Source organism: Camelus bactrianus, chromosome 4 (genome assembly GCF_048773025.1).
Source record: "Camelus bactrianus isolate YW-2024 breed Bactrian camel chromosome 4, ASM4877302v1, whole genome shotgun sequence".
Taxonomy (NCBI): domain Eukaryota; kingdom Metazoa; phylum Chordata; class Mammalia; order Artiodactyla; family Camelidae; genus Camelus; species Camelus bactrianus.
In genome coordinates, this window is record NC_133542.1 from 75,794,424 (window position 1) to 75,817,185 (window position 22,762).

At 59.8% G+C, this 22,762-nt stretch overlaps 1 protein-coding gene across 11 annotated transcripts in view; it reads left to right on the forward strand.

Annotated features, from left to right (window-relative positions):
- The window catches only part of ADAMTS13 (ADAM metallopeptidase with thrombospondin type 1 motif 13), a 31,126-nt gene extending 8,482 nt beyond the window's left edge, over window positions 1-22,644 (forward strand). For 5 of the 11 annotated variants that reach the window (XM_074362565.1, XM_074362564.1, XM_074362566.1 and 2 more), the window contains 23 exons: window positions 1,432-1,572; window positions 2,157-2,319; window positions 3,093-3,197; window positions 3,862-4,013; window positions 4,132-4,195; window positions 5,881-6,007; window positions 6,508-6,656; window positions 7,011-7,131; window positions 7,744-7,824; window positions 8,712-8,893; window positions 11,604-11,739; window positions 11,820-11,949; window positions 12,597-12,779; window positions 13,733-13,913; window positions 14,529-14,649; window positions 16,067-16,196; window positions 16,312-16,491; window positions 17,992-18,196; window positions 18,940-19,258; window positions 19,708-19,854; window positions 20,183-20,359; window positions 21,410-21,600; window positions 22,182-22,644. In XM_074362565.1, the coding sequence (XP_074218666.1) occupies window positions 1,432-1,572; window positions 2,157-2,319; window positions 3,093-3,197; window positions 3,862-4,013; window positions 4,132-4,195; window positions 5,881-6,007; window positions 6,508-6,656; window positions 7,011-7,131; window positions 7,744-7,824; window positions 8,712-8,893; window positions 11,604-11,739; window positions 11,820-11,949; window positions 12,597-12,779; window positions 13,733-13,913; window positions 14,529-14,649; window positions 16,067-16,196; window positions 16,312-16,491; window positions 17,992-18,196; window positions 18,940-19,258; window positions 19,708-19,854; window positions 20,183-20,359; window positions 21,410-21,600; window positions 22,182-22,367 (3,571 nt within the window). In that variant the 3' untranslated portion in view covers window positions 22,368-22,644. The other 6 variants (XM_074362571.1, XM_074362563.1, XM_074362562.1 and 3 more) reach the window with 6 other exon arrangements.
- The last annotated feature ends 118 nt before the right edge of the window (window positions 22,645-22,762 follow it).

A 22,762-nucleotide genomic window follows, 5' to 3' on the forward strand; every position in this document is an offset into this window, starting at 1 on the left:
TTCTTTACACAGAAATACAGAGCTTTTTATTTGGAAAATTGGGATTGGGCTACACATGGGTTAGTTGCCTTTTTATGTGACAATATATCCCAAACATTTCTCCCAGGTCTTTTACAATATATATTAATTTTTTGTATGTGCCATCATTTACTCAAGTGTCCCCTATTGTTAGGTCTTTAAGTTGTTTCCAGACTTTTCCTGGTATGAACAGAATACATTCTGTGGGCAAACTTTGTCCCTATCCGTTATTTAACTAGAGTGGTGGGTTTCTTTTGTTGCGTAAAAATGTGTTACAGCTCAGTTGCGACAGCAACCTGGATCCGGGAGAGAGACCAAGTAGCACTTGGAGAGTTAGAGAACTCAAGTTTATTACATCGGTGGGCCCAGAAAAGTTAACACTCCAACCTCTGGACCCCATCTGCAGGTTTACATCGGCTTTTATAAGCTGCAAGTTTACACTTTGCAACATTATATGCAAATGAGGTGTAACAAAAGTTGACTAATTAGGAACAAGCTTTGTAGAAATGGACCAATCAGGAGTGAGAGAAGTAACCAATCAGAAGTGAGCTCAGGGAACCAATAGAATTTTAGGGGTAAGTAAGCCGTTTCAGAGGCAAAAAGTGAGATAGAACCTCTGGGCCGGTAAGCCGGATGGTGCTGGCAGGAGAGTAGTGGCCTTGCCTGGGGGTTCCGCTGGTCTTTTTATGGGGCTTCCCGCCTCATTTTCCTTTTTGATTTTTAGTCTTTTCATTATGAGTGTAATACCAGCTTGCTGTGAAAATTCAAATAGCCCAGAGACTCATAAAGTCAAAAGTGAGTGTCTAACTCCCTTGCCCACCAGCCCTCACTCCCACCCCCAGGCCTTTCCGCCCCTCTAGGAGTGCTGGGGAGTTCCCGCCCCGCCTGCAGGGACAAGGCTGGGGGGCTGCTATCCCCACGGAAGCCCACTTCTACATTCACCCCTTCCCATCGGCTTCATTTCTCCACCACGGCTACCCATCACAGTTCCCCCATCTAACTTGTTTGGAGAGAGAGAGAAAAAAAAAAAAAGTGTTTGAAGACAATAAGCAGAAACATTGGCCCGAAGTCCCCATCCTTTCTAACGGCAATACACATTCAGTGGGTGGATTTTCATACTGGGCCACCCCAGGGTCAAGAAAGCCCAAATCCCCATGCATGAGTTTGGCTGGCACATTTTTGAAGTCTATAGATAACGTATTAGTCAAAAGGAGCGAGAGCCGTCTGGCCTGCCCGGCCCAGCCCTCCCACGGGCGGGAAACAGGCGCGGCTCCGCCGCCAGGTTACTGGTGGCCGGGCTGGGGGCGGGGGGGCGACCTGGGTCCGCACACTCCCGCGCTGCGGCCCGACCGGCGGCCAGGCCCTGCGCGAGGGGACCCTGCCACCGCCTCCCTCAGCGCCGCGCCCCCGCAGCTTCGGCCTGGAGCACGACGGCGCGCCCGGCAGCGGCTGCGGGCCCAGCGGCCACGTGATGGCGTCCGACGGCGCGGCGCCCGCCCCCGGGGGCCTGGCGTGGTCCCCCTGCAGCCGCCGGCAGCTGCTGCGCCTGGTCAGGTAGCCGCACCCCTCGCCCCACGCCTCCCTACGCCCGACGCCTCCCTACGCCCCCATCTCATCTCCACTTCGCGCGCACCCCTACTTCCCACCCCTGCATTCCACTCTTCCATCTGCCCCGTCGCCACGCAACCCTGTGACCGCTCCCATCGCGTCCCCGCGCCCACCTTTACATGGGCTCGGCCCCGACCCCCCAGCCCCACCATTACCTCCCTGCATCTACCTCTTCATTCTCCCCGCATCGCTCCCTCCCTCCTGCCCATTCCGCCCCCGCGCCACTTGCCTAATTCTTCCCATCCCATCCCATCCCATCCCATCCCAGTTCTCCCCTGTCCACTCCCATCCCTCTTCAGACCCATTTCATCACTCTCCCCCACCCCCTGCGTTCACCTCTCTACCTGACCCCCTCCCCTAGGCTTGAGCCCGGTCTTAGCCTAGGATCAGCTCAGTGGGGCGCAAGGGCTGAGAACTCCCTTCCCCGCCCACCCAAGCCGCCCCTCCAATCACCCTCACGTCCCGCGCCCACTCCTCCACCCCGACGCCACTGGTGTCCATTCCGGGCCTGAGACGCGTCCTTGTCGCAGCGCAGGACGGGCGCGCTGCATGTGGGACCCGCCGGGTTCGCAGTCCGGACCCGCGGGGCGCCCTCCAGAGGTGCACCCTGGCCTCTACCACGATGCGGACGAGCAGTGCCGCATAGCCTTTGGCCCTATGGCGGTCGCCTGCACCTTCACCAGGGAGCACCTTGTGAGTCCCCCCGTGGATGGTGCGCACTGCCACTCCCCATCTGCACCAGAGACTCCCTCACGCCCCCACCGCCACGCTCATGCCCCGCTGTGTACTGTGAGCACCCACTAGGCCAGGTTGTCAGGTGCCTCTCAAAATTCTCAATTTTTGAACAAGGTCTCCTACATTTCCCTTTTGACTTGGTGCCACAAATTATGTAGAGCCGGCCCTGGTACCATCCCTGAGCCCACGGACCTTGCTCCTAAATAGGCAGTGACCAAGTGCTTCCAACCCAATGGGAGCTGGAGGGCTTCCTGGAAGAAGTGGCCTCGGAGCTGAGCCCTACAGCAGGAGTGTGAGCTGGGGGGGGGGGCACCCCAGACACAGACTCCCAGGGCTTCACAGAACTTTGAGGCAGTTTTGCCTTGGTGCGCTCCTGCCTGCATGCAACATACTGGGAATTGTATCTCAGTATTTTTATGAAATAGATACTTTCCTGTGTGTTGTTATAAATACGCATACATTACTATTATATATTAGAACATTTTCTTTGATCTAAAAGATCGTTTTTTTCTTCTGATTTTAAAAGAAATGAAAACATTTTTGTGGGCCCTGGCCACTGTCCCTGTTCCTGTTGGAAAGTGAGCCACGACCACCCTCCCCAGGCCCTGTGCCCACCGAGCTGTGTGCCGGCAGTGTCACTGTGTCCTGCGGTCTGGGAGGGACAGTTAAGGCTGGACACTCACCCAGCAGGCCCTGGTGACCCCTGAACTGGCCATCTCTCCCCCTCTTAGGACATGTGCCAGGCTCTCTCTTGCCACACAGACCCCCTGGACCAGAGCAGCTGTAGCCGCCTCCTCATTCCGCTCCTGGATGGGACAGAGTGTGGTGTGGGGAAGGTCAGCGGGAGTGAAGGAGCGTGTGACCGTGTGTGTGTGCGTGTGTGTGTGCATGTGTGTGCACGCTCACACAGACCTGCAGCCTGGCAGCCTTCATCCTGGGGGAGAAACAGGAGGACCTTGGTGAGCCAGGGCAGGGGGCCAGGAGAGCTGCAGCAAGGAGCCCCGCGTGCGCCTGGCGCCTCGCCCCGCCCTCTACAGGACGCTGGGTGTTCTAGTTCACAAGACCAACAGTAACAGTCCAAAGGCTTGCTCCTGACTCTGCAGGGGGAGGGAGGTGGGGGGGATCCCAGGCCCCACTCTTGACCTCCTCGCTGTTCCAAGAGAGAGCAGATGTTCCTGGAACTCTCCCAGACGCGGTGTCTCATTTCCCCTCCAGGCCTGGAGGTGGGGCCTGTGCTGTCGCCCACCTCACAGAGAAGGCGCAGTTCCTCCCCCAACCCCCCGACCCCCTGGTCAGACTCCCTCTTGTGGCCTGTGGGCTGGTGGTCGGCCTTCTTCTGTTTAGCATGGGCTCCCAAGCAGGGTTGGGGGCACATATGTGTATGTGGTCTTGGGGGTGCCCCAGGTGTGGGCTGTCTGTGGACGTGAGGCGACTTGAGTGTGGGGTGCCCTGGCTGTGGGGTGGCCTGGGTGCAGGACACGGTGTGTCCTTCTCTTGCAGTGGTGCTCCAAGGGTCACTGCCGCTCCCTGGCGGAGCTGGCCCCCATCGGGGCAGTGCACGGGCACTGGTCTAGCTGGGGTCCCGCCAGTCCCTGCTCCCGCTCCTGCGGCGGAGGGGTGGTCACCAGGAGGCGGCAGTGCGACAACCCGAGGTACTACCCAGAGGGGCACTGTTCTCTGGTCGGAGGGGGCCTGCTCCACATTCCCTGGTGGGGGTGGTGGTGAGGAGATGGGTCACCTCTCACCCCTGTGTCTTGCGCGCATTTTCAGGCCTGCCTTTGGGGGGCGTGCGTGCATAGGTGCGGACCTCCAGGCCGAGATGTGCAACACTCAGGTAGGCCGGCTTCCCTGGGCAGGGCGAGGGGGTCAGGTGGGCAGCACCGGGCCTGGAAGGGCCCAAGGACCAGGGTGGCTGTAATGTGCATTCACACAGGGCGTTTCTGAGCATGAAAGTTGCGCTGTTAATACCTATGCTGGGACCGCAGTGCAGACACCAGGACCCCAGGTGTCCTGAGTGCGGCCACCCCAGTGAGCCCCTCCCTCCCGGGATGTCCTCCAGGGCGCCGAGTGGGAGAGCGGGCTGTGCGTCTCTGCGGGGAAAACACCCCTCTTCCCCGGCAGCACAGGGCACCACCGCGAGAGCACAGGTGCTTCTGTTACAAATCGAGGAGAATTTCACATGTTAGGTTGTGCAGTTCAGGGGCATTTAGCACATTCACAATATTCCACAACCCCTACCTCGATCTAGTCCCACACCATTTCCATCCCCCCAAGGTAGCACCCAGGACCCACTAAGCAGTCACCGCTGTTCCCCCTCCCCCCAGTTCCTGCCCACCGCCAACCCACCTTCTGTCTCTGGGTTGATCTACTCTGGACATCTGGTATAAGGGGAATCATGCGCTGTGGCTTTTGGTGTCCGGCTTCTTTCCCTCAGCATGACGGTTTCAAGGTTTAGCCATGTCCTGTGTGTCAGAACTCCACGCCTCTTCACGGCTGAATACTATTGCATCGTGTGGATGGACCGCATTTTGTTCACCCATCCATCCGTTGTCCGTACACCCGTTCATCTGGGCCGTGTCCATCTTTGGTTGTTGTGAATAGTGCTGCTAAGAATATGTGTGTACGTGGGGTTTTTTTAGAGTACTAGCTTTCTGAGTACTAGTCTTGGATGATGCACAGCTAAAGTGAATTGCTGGATCGCGTGGTAATTCTATGTTCAGCTCCTGGAGGAACCTCCAGGCCATTTCCCACAGCCTCTGAGCTACTTGGCATTCCCACCGGCGATGTGCGGGGTTCTCATCTCTCCGCATCCTCTCCGGCGCTTCCCTGTTTTCCACACGGCCGTCCAGTGGGTGTGAAGGGGTGGAATGATTCCTCTGGCACTGAGTTAAGATTTGCACATGACGAGACCCTCCCTCCCTGCTTTCTGCAGGGGGACACCCAAGGCGTCCCCAGACCGAGGATGGAGTCTTTGCCTGGGAGGGGGGAGGGCAGGCCCGCTGGGGGCAGCCGTGGTCCGGCACCTGCTCAGCAGGGCTGCTCTGACTCTTCTCCTCAGACCCCAGTGCAAAACCCAGGATGCCTTGGCCTTGGTTGGCACTGCAGGTCTTGTGCAGAAGCCCCTTTGCTCTTAACTCCTAACACTTTCCCAATTACCTGCCTCTAGAGGTGCAGACGTGGGGACTAAATGTCATCAGCCCCGTCTGCTGAGGTTCAAGCCTCCCACCAGCGGGCTCTTTGCTCCACTCTCCTGTATCATGGAGGGTAGGCTCTGCCCTGCCCTGCGTCCTTACAAGTCCCCGTGGAACTCTCCCATCAGCAGAGAAAGGCTCTCGACACCCCCCTCAGAGCAGGGAACTGAGGTGCAGCCAGAAGCTGAGCTCACGCCGACAGCTTGACCTGCGCGCAGCAGGGGTCTTTGCTGCGTCCCAGGCACAAGGGCCCCCTGCCTGAGCCCCCCACCCCGGGTCCTGGCCCTGGCCCTTCTCGTGTCCATCCTCTGCCTCCTCCCCGCTCCAGGCTTGCGAGACGACCCAGCTGGAGTTCATGTCCGAGCAGTGCTCACAGACCGACGGGAAGCCGCTCTACCTCTCCCCGGGCAGCCCCTCCTTCTACCGCTGGGGCGCCGCTGTGCAGTACAGTCAAGGTGGGGCCTGGAGGGTGCCTGGCGGGGCCAGACCCGACGCCCTGGGGTGGGCAGAGCCGCCGCGGCCCGGCCCACCATCACTCTGATGCTGCTGAGAGCAGGCTCTGTGTAGACACACCGCGCGTGCCATCCTGGCTCGGCTGCTTGCTACATTGCCTGGCAACGACTGGTCATCTCTGAGTCCATTTCCCCACCTGTAAAATGGAGATAAGGGGGGTATCTCCCTGCTAGGGTTGCTGGAGGGAGTCAGTGAGGCGAAGCAGGGGAAGCCCTGAGCGTGCTCCCTGGCCCGTAATTCAAGAGCATTTATTACATCGTGATACGATTACTGCCTCAGGAGGCCAGATGGGTAGAAGACGGAATCCTTGCCCCCAACTCAAAGGGGGAACCTGGTGGTGCCGACGGGGGTGAGGGTCCGCTTGCATCGTGCTTCGCGGGGTCACCGGCCTCCCCGCCCCCTGCCCACTCCCATCCGGTTCCCGGTCCTCCTGCCTTCCCAGGGGACGCTCTGTGCAGACACATGTGCCGGGCTGTTGGCGAGAGCTTCATTGTGAGGCGTGGGGACAGTTTCCTGGATGGGACCCGCTGTGTGCCGAGCAGCCCTCGGGAGGACGGGACCCTGAGCCTATGTGTGTCGGGCAGCTGCAGGGTAGGCATATGCGGGCAGTGGAGATGCCCTTCCAGCCACGGTGGCCCTGAGGACTGTCCCATCAGAAGCCAAGGTGCAAAGGGGCCTCCAAGGGGTCGGTCTGGGGTGTTGGCCTCCATTAGCCTCAGCAGAGCCTGCACAGGGTGATGCCGGGATACAAGGCTGATCTTAGCGTCAGCTGGGCAGAAAGAGCCCTGCTGTGACCTTGGACAAGTCACTTAGGTTTGTTCCAACACAGGCGTCAGAAGTTGCAGAAATGCCCCCATTGTGTGACGCTCAGAGCCGTGGGTGTCAGTGGGCCGGCACCCTCCAGTGACACCCTCTGAGTGTCACCTGCCTCCCTGCTTTGCTCAGACTTTCGGCTGTGATGGCAGGATGGACTCTGGGCAGGTGCGAGACGCGTGCCAGGTGTGTGGAGGGGACAGCAGCACGTGTAGTCCGCAGAATGGCTCTTTCAGGGCCGGAAGAGCGAGAGGTAGGGGCCTCCCTGGGGGTGCGGGGCCGGGCTCCCCCAGACTCCGAGAAGCCTGCCGCCCAGAGCCTAGGCAGCTGGGTGCACGCGTTCGCTCAGCCCTGGACCGTCTAAGTGGGCATCAGCCTCCGTCCTCCACTTTGCCAGCCTCCCCACGAGGCTCAGATTTTGGTGATGAGGCCGCGGCCAGGACTGTGAGGCATCAGTAACGGTGATGCAGAAAACGCACGGACGTTGTGCCGTCCGCTGTGGGCTGGTCTCTCCTCTCCTGCTCAAGGAATCTTCGCAGGAGGGGTGTTACACTTGGAAAATCGTTGACCTGGATCTATTTATAAAAGAGGTCAAGTCTTCTGCCAATTCAGTGGAGGAATTGAGTCCTGCCTCCCTCTGGCAGGCCCATACTGCGCCCAGAACCTTGGGTCTAGCCACTCCTCCTGGCCAGGGCAGCATCCCCACAGGTGGCCCTCAGGCCTGGCTTTGATGGCCCCCTGTGACAGGGGGCTCCCTGATGCCTGAGGCAGCCTCGTTGCCTGGTAGCTTCTGGTGCCGACGTCTTCTCCCTTTGACTGTGAAGTCAGTGACTGGAGCCCACCCGCCCTCTCTGCTTCCTCCTAGAATACGTCACGTTCCTGACCATCACCCCCAACCTGACCAGCATACACATCATAAACCAGAGGCCTCTCTTCACACATCTGGGTGAGTTGGCCCAAGGACGCCCGTCGGAGTTGGCCAGGCTGTGAAGGTTAAGGCACAGCCCCAAGATGCCCTCACTTCTGATGCCAGCTGCAAGTTTGGAGGCACCATCAGTTGAATAATTCACTAGGAGACTCGCAGAACTCTGAGAGCTGTTACACTCACCGTTGAGGCTTATTACAGGGGACGGAGACTCAGTAAAACCAGCCAAAGGGAGAGGCGCCGGGGGCAGTCATTCAGGGAGGGCTCTGTGTCCAGCCTCAAGGCCAGCACGCACTGGCTGCTGCCGACCCAGGGGGCGCCTCTGAGTTCGGTGTCCAGGGTTCACGGGGGCCTCCTCGTGCAGACATGACTGAGGGAGTCACTGGTCGCCCCCGGGCGATCTGTCTCCAGGTGGCTGGCGCTTTGTGACTCAAAGCCTCTACCCCAAAGAGACACTCCTGACAGGTGTGACAGGGCCTGTCTCTGGACAGGGACAACCTCTTTACTACTCAAGGGTGCCCCCGCCTGACCTTTGACCTGGGGTGAGGGTGCTTATCCTGGGGTCCTCGAGCCCCCGAGGGTTCAGCGTGAGCGCACCTGGTGAGGGAGCAGGTCCGCGGTCCTCCGTGGGCAGAGGCGCACTCACGCTGTGGGGAGGCCTCCTGGGGTCGGACGCTGTGTGCATCTCAGCAGAGACCACCCGGACGCCAGGAGCACCCGCTCCCTGGGAGGGCTGGAGACCGGGGGCGGGAGTGGCAAATGGGGCAGTGGAAATAATGTCCTGTGGGCCCAGAAGTCACCTCTGTCTCCTCCTTAAACAGGACCTCAGCTGTGAGAGGGGGTGGTGCCGGCTGCTTCCGTGGGAGGAAGGGTGGCCTCTGTGGTGCTGACAGCCCCTCTCCCGACAGCCGTGAGGCTCCGAGGGCGCTACATTGTGGCCGGGAATGGGAGCATCTCTCCCAGCACCTCCTACCCCTCCCTCCTGGAGGACAGCCGTGTCCAGCACAAAGTGGCCCTGACTGAGGACCGGCTGCCCCGCCTGGAGGAGATCCACATCCGGGGACCCACCTGGGACGACATGGAGATCCAGGTGATCAGCGGGGCCTCCCCCGGGGTTCACTGGTCCACAGTTCATGCACACACTTGCTCATTCTCTCTGCAGTCACTGGGGGGTCTGAGGTCCCTGTGCTCAGAGCCCACGGGAGTCCCTGGAGTTCTGAGGGTGGGTAAGAGGGGAGCCCTGCACGGGGGGTCAGGAGCTCTGCTGCCGAGCTCTGTGATGAGCGAACGCTGCCAGGCTGAGCAGGAGGAGTGTCTGGAGGGAACAGTACGTGCACAAGAAGGGTAATGCGGAGGGAGGAAAGAAGGGCACCCTCCAGATAAGGAGGCTGGGGGCCCAGGCAGACTGGGGCGGGGGAGGATGCGCTTTGCTGGCCTTATGAAGAGAGCAGGCTTCCAGCAGGGGCCTGGGAGGGTGCCGGGGGCTGCATGGCGGCGGAGTGGGGATCAGGCTGTGTCAGGTGGTGGGGAGGCTGGTTCGCCTGACGCCCAGAGTAGAGACCCACCTTGGGGGCATTCCTCCAGGAGGAGCCCAGGAGCTGGAAGCAGGCTGACCGAGGTGCCAGAGCTCAGGCTGGGGCCTCAGGCAGCCTGGAGTTCAGATCCTGGCTCTGCAGGAACTTGGGCGAGAGACTTCACTTTTCTGAGCCTCAGTTTACCCACGTGCAATATGAGGCTAAACTCACCTATGTCAGGTTACTGTGAAGATTCGTTTTTTCCAAAATAATGCACATTAAGCTTGTGTCTGGTGCCCCACACGTGCCTGTGGAAGGCGGCCATGCTATGGAAGTGCAGGCCTCTCGGCTCTCAAGGTGCCCAGGGGCCCGGGTGCCCCGTCCTCATGGTGGGAATGAGACACTGGAAATTCTGGGACAAAGTCACGGGCACTGTGAGGGCCGAAACCGGAATCTGAATGTCCCTCTCCCATGGTCCGCTCTCCTCCGGCTGGGGTGCCCAGATGCTCACCTGCAGAATGGGGGTCAGATGGCGGTCCCACCTCCTAGGCTTACGGGCGGGTAGAGGCGTTGAGGTGTGTGCTGGGCAGTGTTGGCCATTGCCCCGGCCCAGAGGCAGCTCTGTGTGGACGCTGGTTCTCGCTGTCTCTCTGGGATGGATGGAGGGAAGTGGGAACACAGGCTGTGTTTGGTCATGTCCTGCACGCTGTCACCTCGTCTGCAGGTGAGCTTTGCTGAGGAAGGTGTTTGGAGGGGTGGACCGATAGTAGGTTGAACTAGCTCTTGAGAACCTTTGCGGGGAGTTGGGGGTCCAAGTCTTGATGGCCCCTGACTTTGGTCTAGCAGCTCCACCCCTTGGTGCCCATAGCTGGGGGAGACAGCAGGGTCCCCACCCAGATGTCCAGGCCAGAGGGAGCCCCCAGGTGAGCGGTTAACCCCTTCCCCACCTCCCCACCTCCCCACCCCTGGGAACGTGGCTCCCAAATGCTGGTGGTCAAGCTGTTCTGACTGCATCCTTTGCCATGTGGATAAAAATACAGTTTCCTGGGTCTCTCTCAGAGCCACTTCTGGCGGTGGGGGCCCTGAGAATCCCATTTTAACAAAGGACCATGATGGGCAGCCAGATGAGGTATCGAGGGGACAGCTGCTGGGACTTTAGGTGCCTCCTCCTGGCCTCTGCCCTCCAAGCTGGCCCCTCATACTGTTGCAGCAAAGTGTGTCACAGCTCAGTGTCAGAGCTCAGTGTCACAGCAACCTGGAGCCGGGCGAGAGACCCAGCAGCACTCGGAGGGTTGGAGAACTCAGGTTTATTACGCCAGCAGGCCCAGAGGAGTTAACACTCTAAGCACTGGACCGCGTCTGTGGGTTTACACAGGCCTTTATAGGCTGCTAGTCTACCCTTTGCAACATCATATGCAAATAAGGTGTAACAAAGTTGACTATTTAGGAATGAGCTTTGTAGAAATGGACCAATCAGGAGTGAGCTCCATTCAAATGAGGTGCTACAAATGGACCAATCAGGAGTTAGCTCAGGGAGCCTAGCCTCTTAGGGGTAAGTTCTGCTTTCCTAGAAGCAAGCCGTTTCAGAGGGAAAAAATGAGATGATGCCACTGGGCCAGGGAACCGTATGGTGCTGACAGGAGAGTAGTAGCCCTGCCCGGGGGTCCTGCCCGTCTTTTTCATGGGGCTTCCCACCTCAACAGGACCCAGTGACCCTCCTGAAGCATGGACAGGCCCAGGCTTCCTGCTGAACACCCCTTCTTAATTCTCTGTGCCCTCAGGGTCAAGCCCAGGCTGACAGACGGCTACCAGGCCTCTGATCCAGCCCCGTCCTGCCCACCCGTGGGCCTCATCACCTGCGGCAGAAGCCTGGCTGTTCTGGGCTCCCCTCTGCTGGCAGCCCCTTCACTCACCTCCACTCTTCCCCGCCGAAGCTCCTTCCTGACCTGCCCACCCTGGTCCACCCAGGGACCCTGGTCTGTGCTCCCATAATCCCCTGTGCACATCGCTCCCCCCACACCCACCAGGGACTTTACAGTTGTCTGTCACTACCAGCCCACCTACCCCACCCCACCATGAGCTCTTGGAGCCTGGGGCAGCAACCCTGGGCAAGCAAGCCCGGCACGGGGTCAGCCTCAGTGATGGCTCGCTGAGGGAAAGAATACAGGATACAGGATACAGGATGGAGGAATGAACGGTGGAAGGCTTCCTGGGGGAGGTGGCCGTGACAGTGGCCCTCAGGGAGCCCACTGGACAAGGCCCTGGCTTTCTGTGCGTCTTATGCAGGTTTACAGGCGCTATGGTGCGGAGTACGGTGCCCTCGCCCGCCCAGACGTCACCTTCACCTACTTCCAGCCCAAGCGGCGGCAGGCCTGGGCCTGGGCTGCCGTGCGGGGGGCCTGCTCGGTGAGCTGTGGGGCAGGTGAGGCCTGAGGCATGGCTGGCCCGAAGCCTGCTTTGCCCCCTGCACGGAGGTGGCCTAGCATCCCTCTTCCCTCCCAGGGCTGCGCTGGGTGACCTACAGCTGTCGGGACCAGGCCAGCGGCCAGTGGGTGGAGGCTGCCCGGTGCGGAGGGAGCTGGCAGCCGGCGGCCTGGTCAGAGTCCTGCGCCCCCCAGCCCTGCCCCCCGTAGTGAGTGCTGTCTGCGGCTCCAGCCGGGGTCACCGCGGCCACGGGGCCCTCCCTGGCTCATGGGGCCCATGCGGGTGGGCTGGGCCAGCAGCTTCTGGGCGTGTATCCATTCAGTCCTGAGACGACCTGTGAGCTGTGTTCTGTCCATGTCCCCGTATGGCAGGTGAGGACACTGAGACTCGGGCAGACATGAGTGACGGTGTCAGCCTGGGGTGCCACACCCACTGCACCTTGTCTGGGGCAGCACGTGCCTTCTCTGAGCTCTGGTGCTCACCACAAGGTGGAGGAGACCGCCTTCCCTGGGGAGGTGGGGCTCAGGGAGGTAACCATGCTCTGGCAGGTACGGCTGGTAGGAGGTAACGTTAGGGGTATGGCTGTCCCTGTGGGGTGCAGGCTGGAGCGGCCACCCCCAGCACGTTTATACAGCCGTCCTGGCCTCGGGTGCTGCTCCAGGACGCTGGAGAGCTGGCAGCTGGGCTGGCTGTGCCTGCACAGTGTCCAAGTACCTGGAGGGACACTGGCCCAGCCCAAACCAGGGGAGTGGGTCACCTAGAGACGGATCTGCTGGCCCCCTGCCCCGCATCCCCGCCCCGAGCCAGCCTGGGGGCCCGACCAGGAGCCCCATGCTGTGTTCCTCTCCTCCTCAGCTGGGTGGCTGGAGACTTCGGCCCGTGCAGCGCCTCCTGCGGGGGCGGCCTGCAGGAGCGGGTGGTGCGCTGCGTGGAGGCCCAGGGCGGCCTCCTGAGGACGCTGCCCCACTCCCGGTGCAGAGCGCTGGCCCAGCAGCCAGCGGCTGTGGAAACCTGCAATTCCCAGCCCTGCCCCACAAGGTGAGCGCAGGGCTGGGGCAGGGCACCCCCCAAGGCCAGATCCAGGCAGGGTCTCCCTGGCAGGGCTTGACCCTGCCCTGAGCCCTGCCCCTTCTGAGTGTCCCCTCTTCCTGAGGCCTCTGGCCGGGTCCCCCATCCTGGGTGAGCGCCAACTTCAGAACTACCTTCTGTCCAGGAGACCCTGGACCGGCCATTTCCCTCTCTGAACTTCTGAGTCTGCTCATGGAGGGGCTGTGAGGACCAAGGGAAGCCATGAATATAAAGCAATTAATGTCACTGTGTCATTGCTACTGTCAGTTCCACGCTGCCTCTCATCCCCTTGGTGTCCCAGTTGACAGGAGCTTCTTATTCTGATTTGCCACTAACTGGCTCCATGACCTGGGCAAGCCCCCTGCCTCTCTGGACCCCAGTTTTGTTGCCTGTCCAGTGGGGAGGGGGGTGGCCTAGGTCCCTGGTGGTCCACACGCGGCTCTGAGCATCTTTCCCCACCTTGCATTCATGGCAGACTTAGCAGTCACCACTCTTTCCCACCGAGGGCAGATCTTGCCTCAGAATCCTTCTCAACACAGCATTCCAAGCAGCCACCACCTCTCAGGGTTGGCAGGCGAGGTGCACTTCCCGTCCTTGACCTGATGATCCGATTGCATCTGGCCCTGGTTTCTCAGCACCTGCTCGGTTGCGTGGGGCGATGCTGTCGTCTGGTTGGGGGCCTACCTTCACCTCTGGAAGGCGGGAGGGTCGGGGCCTGTGTCATTGCACCTTGGTTGCCCAGCCAAGTGCCAACAGCAGCTCACCCAGCCTTCTGGGTAGGCCCCTGACCTTTGCCTCTTTGCGGGGATCCCTCTTTGAGCTCTTGGGGAGCAGGGTCACTACCTCTCTGCTGTGGGAGCTGGGCTGTACCTACTGCCCGGTAGCAGAGGCAGGACCTGATGGCTGTCCTGTGCTGTCCTCAGGGAGGTGTCGGACACGTGCTCATCGGCCTGTGGAGCAGACCTGGCCGGGCAGAATGCGACTTGTGTGCTGGGGACAGATGGCGCGGAGGAGCTGGTGACTGCTGGGGCCTGCTCCACAGACGAGAAGCTGGCTACACTTGAACCCTGTGTCCAGGCAGCATGTCCTCCAGGCGGGGGCCATGTGAGTGTCCTGGGCGCAGGGGCTCTCGGGTCCTCATCTGGCCAGGAGGATGGAGAGCACTGGCCTCCCCACCAGAGCTAGGAGACTGTCCTTCTTCAGGGCTGCTGTCCCCCTGGTCACAGGATCACCTTAGAGCCCGGGGTCTGCTGGGAAGCCCTCTTCCCGCTGGCACTCAGGCTGATGAACCCAGGCTCTGCTGGAAGGCTGTCAGTTCTCTGCTGCACCGAGAAACGCTGTCACGCTCCAGCCGGTGTCCACGGGTTCAGGGCTGGTGGTGTTGCTTTCAGACCAGGGTGCTGGCCAACCCTGTCCCCCTGCCGCCCCTGCCACGGCGGTGGGGATGGCAGGGCCAAGGGGGCCTGTGAATCTGCTCCTGAGCCCCAGCTCAGCCCCGACTACTCACGCTGATGCAGAGGCCAGGGTGGGGTGTGTGGGGAGGTGTCCGCTGGGGGCCAGGAAGCAAGTCCCTGGGAACGGGGCAGCCCTCTGGGGGCCTGGTGACCACTTCTGCTCTCTCTGAAGAGACTGGGATGGGGCCGGGGGAGTGGAGGGCCAGGTGCTCAGGGGTCCGGAGCGGGGAGCCCATATCTGCCCCCGGTTGCTTGCTCCCTGCAGCTGGACGCCCAGGCTCCGGGGGAGGAGGCTGCATCTGCAGAGGGCAGGGCCAGGCTGGAGGCCCCTGCCACACACGTGTGGACTCCCCTGGCGGGGCCGTGCTCCGTCTCCTGCGGGCGAGGTGAGGCCCCCGGAGCTCCTGAGGGCCAGCTAACTCTTATCTAAGAAGCACTTGAGGTGGGTTGCAGAAAATCCGACTACACAAGACATGACATTGTGTGCGGGGAGACGGGGGCAGAGTACAGGTGGCCACGTGCATGTGCGCAGTGATTAGCTGGGGGGTCACAAACACAGCCACGTGCATGTGCGCAGTGATCAGCTGGGGGGTCACAAACACAGCCAGACTGGCACCGAGAGGCCTTTCTTAAGGTCTGAGGTTGGCCCCGGGCTTAGCTCTGAGCTTCCTGGCAGCCAAACCAGAGTAACAAAATTAATTCTTTTTGCATTCTTTTTTATTGACGTACAGTCAGTTCAAAATTAATTTTAAGATACACAGTGGGGTTTTTTTGGAACTAATATTTTTATTTTTAAATTTTTATTTATTTTAAAATATTTCATTTATTATTATATTATTTAATTATTTTATTTTGGTGGGGGGAGGTAATTAGGTTTATCTATTTTTAGAGGAGGTACTGGGGATTGAACCCAGGACCTCATGCATGCTAAGCATATGCTCTACCACTTATCTATACCCTCCCCCCCATTTTTATTTTTTTATTGAATTATAGTCGATTTATAATGTTGTGTTAATTTCTGGTATACAGCACAGTGACTCAGACGTACATACATTCCTTTTCATATTCTTTTTAATTATAGACTACTACAAGGTACTGAATATACTTCCCAGTGCCTTATAGTAGACCTTGTTGTTTATACACAGTGTTCTTTTGTTTTTAATTTTATTTTTTATTGAAGTGTAGTTGATTTACAGTATTAGTTTCAGGTGTACGGCAAAGGGGTTCAGTTATACAGATACATGCATCCGGACGTTTTCTTTTCAGATTCTTTTCCATTATAGGTTAGAATAAGCAATTGAATATAGTTTCGTGTGCTCTACGGTAGGTCCTCATTGTTTATCTAGTTCATATATAGTAATGTATACACAGTGTTCTTAAGCTGAAACTCTAACCACTTGCTCAGTCAAACGCCCGCGTGTTGAGAGTGCAGAGGTTTCTTCTGAGGGTACTCCAAAAGGAGAGATGAGAGGCCCTGATAACGTCTTTGTGATAAACACTGTTGGAGGTTGTCTTAGAGCAAGTCTTAACGACGTCTCTCAAGAAACAAGATCAGCTACCACTGTTGAACACCTACCACGTGCCAGGCACTTTACAGCTCCCCTTTAAAAATAGCCCTCCAAAGTAGGCACCATTAGATGAGAAACCTGAGGCTCAGAGAGGTTAAGACACTTGTCCAAGGTCACACAGCTGTAAGTGGCAGCGCCAAGACTCGTACCTGCGTGGGCCTGATCTGCTAGGGCTCTCCAGAGAGCTGGGCCCCTGTGGTCCTTGCTGAGCCCTCCTCCTCCTTCCTCCCTGCAGGCCTGAGGGAGCTGCGCTTCCAGTGCACGGACTCTGCCCTCAGGACAGCCGTTGGGGAAGAGCTGTGTGGCTTGTCGAGCAAACCCGGGAGCCGGTGGGAGGTCTGCCGGGCTGCCCCGTGCCCAGCCTGGTGAGTCAGGGGGAGGGAGACTGTGCGGAGGGGCAGCAGCCTGGGTCCCCCGGGGAGGAAGGAGCCTGACCCTGGGCGTGGCTTCCTGCGGGGCACTGGCCTTTCCTTTCTGCAGGTGGGAGACCCGAGCCTTGGCACCATGCCCAGTGACCTGTGGAGGGGGACAGGTGCCGCTGGCTGTTCGCTGTGTGAGGATGGAACAAGGCCGCTCCATCCCCCTGCCTCACTCTAAGTGCTGGCCGTCACCTCGGCCCAGACCCCTCGAGGACTGCAGCCCGGAGCCCTGCCCTGCCAGGTGGGCCCCTTCCCGAGAGACAGCAGGACCTAGGGGGGCATCTTGGACGGGCGTCATCACCTCCCAGTAAGCTCCTGCCCCTTGGCGTCCTCCCCTGCAGGAGTGAGCCACACCGGTGCCCTGGAGGGCTGTGGGGGCTTAAAGTGTGTGAAGTCCGTCACCCAGGATCTGGGCGGCTGTGGGCGCACGTGGTTGATGGTCATCTGTTTCATCACTTGCTGTTTTTTGAGAACCTACTACGCCCAGGTGCTGTTCCGGCACCAGGGACCCAGCAGTGAACAAGACAGACAGGAATCCCTGCCCTCCCGAAGCAGTCGCTGCGGGAAAGGGGGGGGAGACCACAAACAAGACGGATGGAGGACACAGAGTCTGATGTGTCGTGTTGGTGCGATGCGGCAGCACAGCGGGAAGGATTAGGAACCTGGCAGGGGCAGCTCCACGTGCTGGGGCTGGGGTTCCTACTGCAGGCACACGTCTTTGCAGGGCCCCTTGGGTGCCCTGCCCCCCACCCCACCCCCACCTTTGGACACGTCTGCCCTTGGCTTCCCCTTCCATAAAATGGGATATTCTGTACGTTCTCTGTCCATCGTGCCCGGCCTCTCAGTGGAGAGGTAAAATTCACCCCCAGAGAGAGACCCTTTCCAGGCCCTTCCCAGTCTGGGGAAGTGAGGGGCAGCCCTGCTCCTCGGGGTGCCCCCAACTCTGGTTTGCTCCAGGTGGCATTACGAGCTGGCGGCCTGCAGTGTGAGCTGTGGGGGAGGGGTCACGCAGAGGGTCCTGTCTTGTGCCCGGGCTCAGGGGGAGGACGAGGACGAGGAGGTCCTGCTGGACACGCAGTGCCAGGGGCTGCCTCGCCCAGAGCCGCAGGAGCCCTGCAGCCCGGAGCCCTGCCCGCCCAGATCGGCAGCGCCGAGGTGTGCGGTAGCAGCCTGAGCGCCTGGTATGTGCCACCGCCGGGCCGGGCCCTGGGGGCTAAAGGGCAGCTCAGTGGCACAGGAAACAGATTGCCCAGCAGGCTGCACCCAGTGTCAGGGGTGATGGTCCAGCAAAACACCCGCAGTGCTGTGGGTTCTAATGACGGTGTGTTGTGGGCAGGCCTGGGGGGCTTCAGAGTGGAGGAGGCAGCATCTGAGTGGAGCCGAGGGTGGGCCAGCTGGGGCACAGCGCCCACCGCCGCAGCCACGTGGGACAGGTCCGGAGACGGGGTGGAGCCCGATGGGGAAGGGCGAATAGTCACCTTCTTCGTTCACAATTCCCTTGTGGTTTCTTCTTTGTAATTTTGCATTTTAAATAATGAAATGCTCTTCTGTGTCAGACAGAAACGTCCAGAAAAGAATGTAAGTCGCCCATGTCCCACCCTGAGTGGACGGGAGGGGTTCAGGGCCGTACTTCTGGATCCCAGTGGCCTAGAACAGTCCTGGTTGACTGTCTGAGGAGCCCATGGGGCAGTGCCATCTCTGGGGAGGCGTAGCCTCTATCTGGGGTCTTCTCTCCCTGCAGGTGGAAAGTCACGACCCTTGGCCCGTGTTCAGCCAGCTGTGGTCTCGGCACTGCCACACGCTCGGTGGCCTGCGTGCAGCTGGACCGAGGCCAGGACACGGCGGTGGATGTGCGGGCCTGTGCGGGTCTGGTGCGGCCGCAGACCCGCATTCCCTGCATGACTGCCGCCTGCACCTACCGCTGGCATGTCAGCGCCTGGCTGCAGGTCAGTGCGTCAGCCAAGGAGCCTCACATCTGGGGACCTTGGTGGGGCTTTCATTCATTGTGACCCCCCCAAAAGGAAGGGGAGACTCTGGTCTGTTGGGGAAGGAGCAGTCAGGAGGTGGAAGACACAGCAAGGCCCGGGACACGGGGCAGGGTGGGCAGCTAGGTCTTAAGAGGCCCGAAGTCTAGAGACGCCAGAAGATAGAGGGCTGACAACCCCACACGGATTAGCAAATCCCACCCTACACCAGCACCTCGCAAGGCTCTGGGGAGACAAAGGTAAATAGGGCTGGGTGCCCCCCAGAGGGGTTTGTTTACGGCATGGAGGGGAGAAGAGGCAGACAGCCACCCGCTGCCTCAGTGAGAAGGACCCTGGGCAGCCAGGTCGGGGGAGATGACAGCTCGGACAGGGCAGGGCAGGGCCGGACGGCAGGGCAGACATGGCTGCGGTGAGTGTTGGAGAGCGGAAAGAGGAAGCCATGCCTCCTGGTCCCTGCTCTAGGGTTTGGAGGGCAGGGAGGCCTCCAGACGACAGTTAGAGACCTGGGCTTGAGTCCCTGCTCCTCCTCCCCGTGTGGCCCTTGCAAGGTAACCTCTCTGAGCCTTAGTCTCCTCATCTGTCGAATGGACACACATATCCGCCTCCTGTGTTGTGCAAAGAGCGTATCAGAGCCTGCCTGGCCTGTGGTCACTGCAGACCCCCTGGCAAGGTCAGCCCTGACTCCTCCCCCTCTTTCCTGGCAGTGCTCTGTCTCGTGTGGGGAAGGCATTCAGCGCCGGCATGACACCTGCCTTGGACCCCGGGCCCAGGTGCCCGTGCCAGCCGACTTCTGCCAGCATCTGCCCAAGCCAGTGACAGTGCGGGGCTGCTGGGCCGGGCCCTGTGCAGGGCAGGGGTTGCCCAGCCCGGCGCCCCACGAGGAAGCCACTGCCCCAGGCCAGACCACAGCTGCCACTACTGATGCTTCCCTGGAGCGGCCCCACCCCTGGGCCCACCTCCTCTCCCCCACTCCCTGGCCTCAAGGACTCCTGAATGGGACCCCAGAAAGCCCAGCAGAGTCCAGTTATGTTCCTTCCTCTTTTCTGTCTGGGCACCTGGCTGGCTGCAGGAGGGGTGGGCAAAGGCGTCTTCACCTGGGAGAGGCAGGACGTGCTCCTTGTGGGGGTCTCCAGGCTGGCCCGCTTCCTCACTGGTAAAGTGCAAGCTCACTTTTACAATCAACAAGGGAAAGTAACCTGAAGGTTTCACAGTCCGAATCCCGGCCTGTGTGGCCCACTGTACATACTGCCTCCCTCTTGCTGGACCATCAGAGGCGGCTCTGTGCCTTGGATGGTGATGGTCTGACCCATGCAGCCCCCTCCTCGCCTGAGAAGGCTCCTGCTGGGCCGAGGAGGACGTCAGCCCCCCACCCCCTCAGTCTCCTTCCCCAGCACGGAAGGCCCGAGGCCCTGCCCTGCAGGGGGTGCCCCACCCGGACGCCCTGCTCACCTGTCCTCCCGCTCCCCTTCCAGGTGCCTGTGGCCGGCAGCACCTTGAGCCAACAGGAACCATTGACATGCGAGGCCCAGCGCAGGCTGACTGTGCAGTGGCCATCGGACGGCCCCTGGATGAGGTGGTGACCCTCCGAGTCCTTGAGAGCTCCCTCAACTGCAGCGCTGGTAGGTCTAAGGCCACTGTCACCCGTGACTGGGCCTGCCAGGTGCCAGTGGGCATGAGTCCAGTGTGCCCCATTGCTGAGGGGATGCTCCAGGTGCATCCCCATTTGTACCCATCACAGCCGTCTCGTGACTGGGGTATGATTGTCCCCATTTCACAGATGAGGGAACTGAGGCTAGGGAAGCTTAAGTCATGTGTCCAGTTACTTAGAGTCACATAGCCAGTAAGTGGGAGAATTGGAGCCTGAACTCAGCTCAGTCCACCCCAGGCCACTGGGCTGCCAACCTGGACTAGGGGGTGCTGGGTCCTCACGGCACTGCCACTCCCTAGGGGAGATGCTGCTGCTCTGGGGCAGGCTCACGTGGAGGAAGATGTGCAGGAGGCTGTCCGGCATGACTTTCAGCTCCAAAGCCAACACACTGGTGGTGAGGCAGCGTCTTGTGCGGCCGGGAGGCGGAGTGCTGCTGCGCTATTCGAGCCAGCCTGCCCTGGGAACCTTCCACCGCGGTATGGCGAGGCGTGCCCTGCCAGAGGCTGGGCGGTTGGGTGCTGCTGCCAGCGGGGCCAGTCCCGGCTCCGTGGGCAAGGCAGACAGGGAGCTGAGCTGACTGAGGAGGAAAAGCCCTGCCTTCCCGAATATCCCTGACATCCCATCTCTGCACATGAGGTCCTAGAGATGTCATGCGTCCCTTCCTCTCTGGGGCCCTGCAGCAAGATAGGTGGACGTGGGATTCTAGCCACATTCCCTCTGCCTCCCTCAGGCCACCGCAGCTCCACACCCTGGCCCTGGCACTCAGGTTCCTCAAGATCCTTTAAGGTCTTTGTGTGAGGTGCTTTCCCCAGTCCTGTTTGGTGCACTGTCCTCTTGGCTTATCCTCTTCAAAGGATGGCATCCCCAAGAGCCCTGTTAGCCCACGACTCCATTGGTATCCTCGGGTAGCCTTCTGGGTTGCTTCCGGGGCCTGGCCCTCTTCCAGCAGTCCAAGCTGGCTGAAGGTGGCTTCCCCCATGGTTCCTGAGGTTTCTGGGTCCCCCAGGTGTCAGATGAGGAGTAGGACACTCGGGGGCTTCTCCCCTACCCCTCAGTTTGAAGCACAGGCACAAGCGGTCTGTCCAGGGGCCAGCTGCCCACCTGCCTACTCCTGGCTCATTTCTCAGTCTCCGCAAGCACAGGCCCCGGCCCAGAGGCGCAGGCAGGAGGCGCTGCCGTGGTTGGGGCGGGTTCAGGGTTAGGCACTTTTGCCCGTGTGGCTTCACCGAGTCCTAAAACCCGCCCTGCCCAGGGTGTGCTGCGGTTCTCACTCTACAGCAGAGGGAACTGAAGCTCAGAGCATTTAAAGCTTTCACCTAGGGTCACCCGCTGGGGAAGTGGTAGAGATGGGGTTCCATGGGGACTTCTGCCTGGGAGCCCCGATCTTGATCACAGAGCCACACTGCTTACCTCACTGCTCCCCGGCTGTGAGCTGCCCTGGCCTCTGACAATGGTGGCCATTCTGAGGGGCTCCCGTGGCCCTGAGGTGGTCCCCAGCTGATCCGTCCACATGCTCTCCCCTGCAGAATGTGACATGCAGCTTTTTGGACCCCGGGGTGAAATCGTGAGCCCATCGTTGAGTCCAGGTGGAAGGAATGTGGGGGGCTGTCGCATCTTCATCAACGTGGCCCCACGGGCCCGGATTGTCATCCATGCCCTGGCCACAGACATGGGCACTGGAACTGGAAACCAGGGAACCGATGCCAGCTACATCTTGGTGAGGCTATCGGGAGGGGGACAGGAATGGGCTGACTTTAACTATGATTCTGGAAAGCCATGCCTGGGGGATTCTGGGCTAGAGGACCCACTAGTTTACTCCAGACCAGAACCCTCAGATTCATCAGTGAGAGAATGGGAGAAAAGTTTCCTCCACTTATTTACCAACAAATGTTTGCTGAGCTCCCTGCAAGACTGAAATAGAAAAGACCTTTTTGGATGCAGACCGCCATTTAACTCAGGACTGAAGCATAATTTTTGACCCTGATACAATTTTTCAGAAGAGTGGGCGAGCCCCTCCCCTGACACAGTTTTTAGTAGAACTATCCTCTGCAAGGTATCGGCTCCCTGGAGGAGGCTGCCTGGCCTCTCTAATCAGATCCCAGCTCTGGCACCCTGGCTGTGTGTACTTGGGGGAGAGGCACAACTTCTCTGAGCCTGTTTCCTAGGTAGAGTAAGAGTGCCTTCCTGATCATGCTGTTGTGTGAGGATGAAATGTGACCCTGAGTATGTTAAGGGCTCATGAGTGCTAGCTCTTTGTCATTTGTGATTGGTCCTTCGGGGCTGCTCCTTTTCTTCCAGATCCGGGACATCCACAGCCTGAGGACAACGACATTTCGTGGGCAGCAGACACTCTACTGGGAGTCAGAGGGCAGCCAGGCAGAGATGGAGTTTAGCCAGGGCTTCCTTGAGGCCCACACTAGCCTTCGGGGCCATTACTGGACCCTCCAGACTAGAGCTCCTTACCGCGGCAGTGCCCTGCCTTAGCTTCCTCTCCAAGCACATCCTTCAGTTGACCATTGGGCACGGTGGGTGACTTCTCCCAGTCCTGGAAGGGGAAGGAAGGAACCTGTCATGTATGAGCGCCTGTTAAAATGCCTGGCTAGCGCTGGAGGACTGACTGGTGTCTGAGTACTCTCCAATCCCAATTCCCTCCAACCTTAAGTATCTCCTTTAGGGCCTCCTCCAACGCGAAACGTGGAAGGGGGGACTCTTCGGAAAGGCAGTCCAGCCCCTCGAGTACCAATAAACGGAACGCGCGGTCTGAGTGGCGTTTTCTTCACATAACTTGTCCAAATGCGGCTTGAAATCCACCCACCCTTCGCACGGCGGGGGTTCCCTGGCCGCGGTCGGGCTCCAGACCCATTTCTGATCTCAGCAAA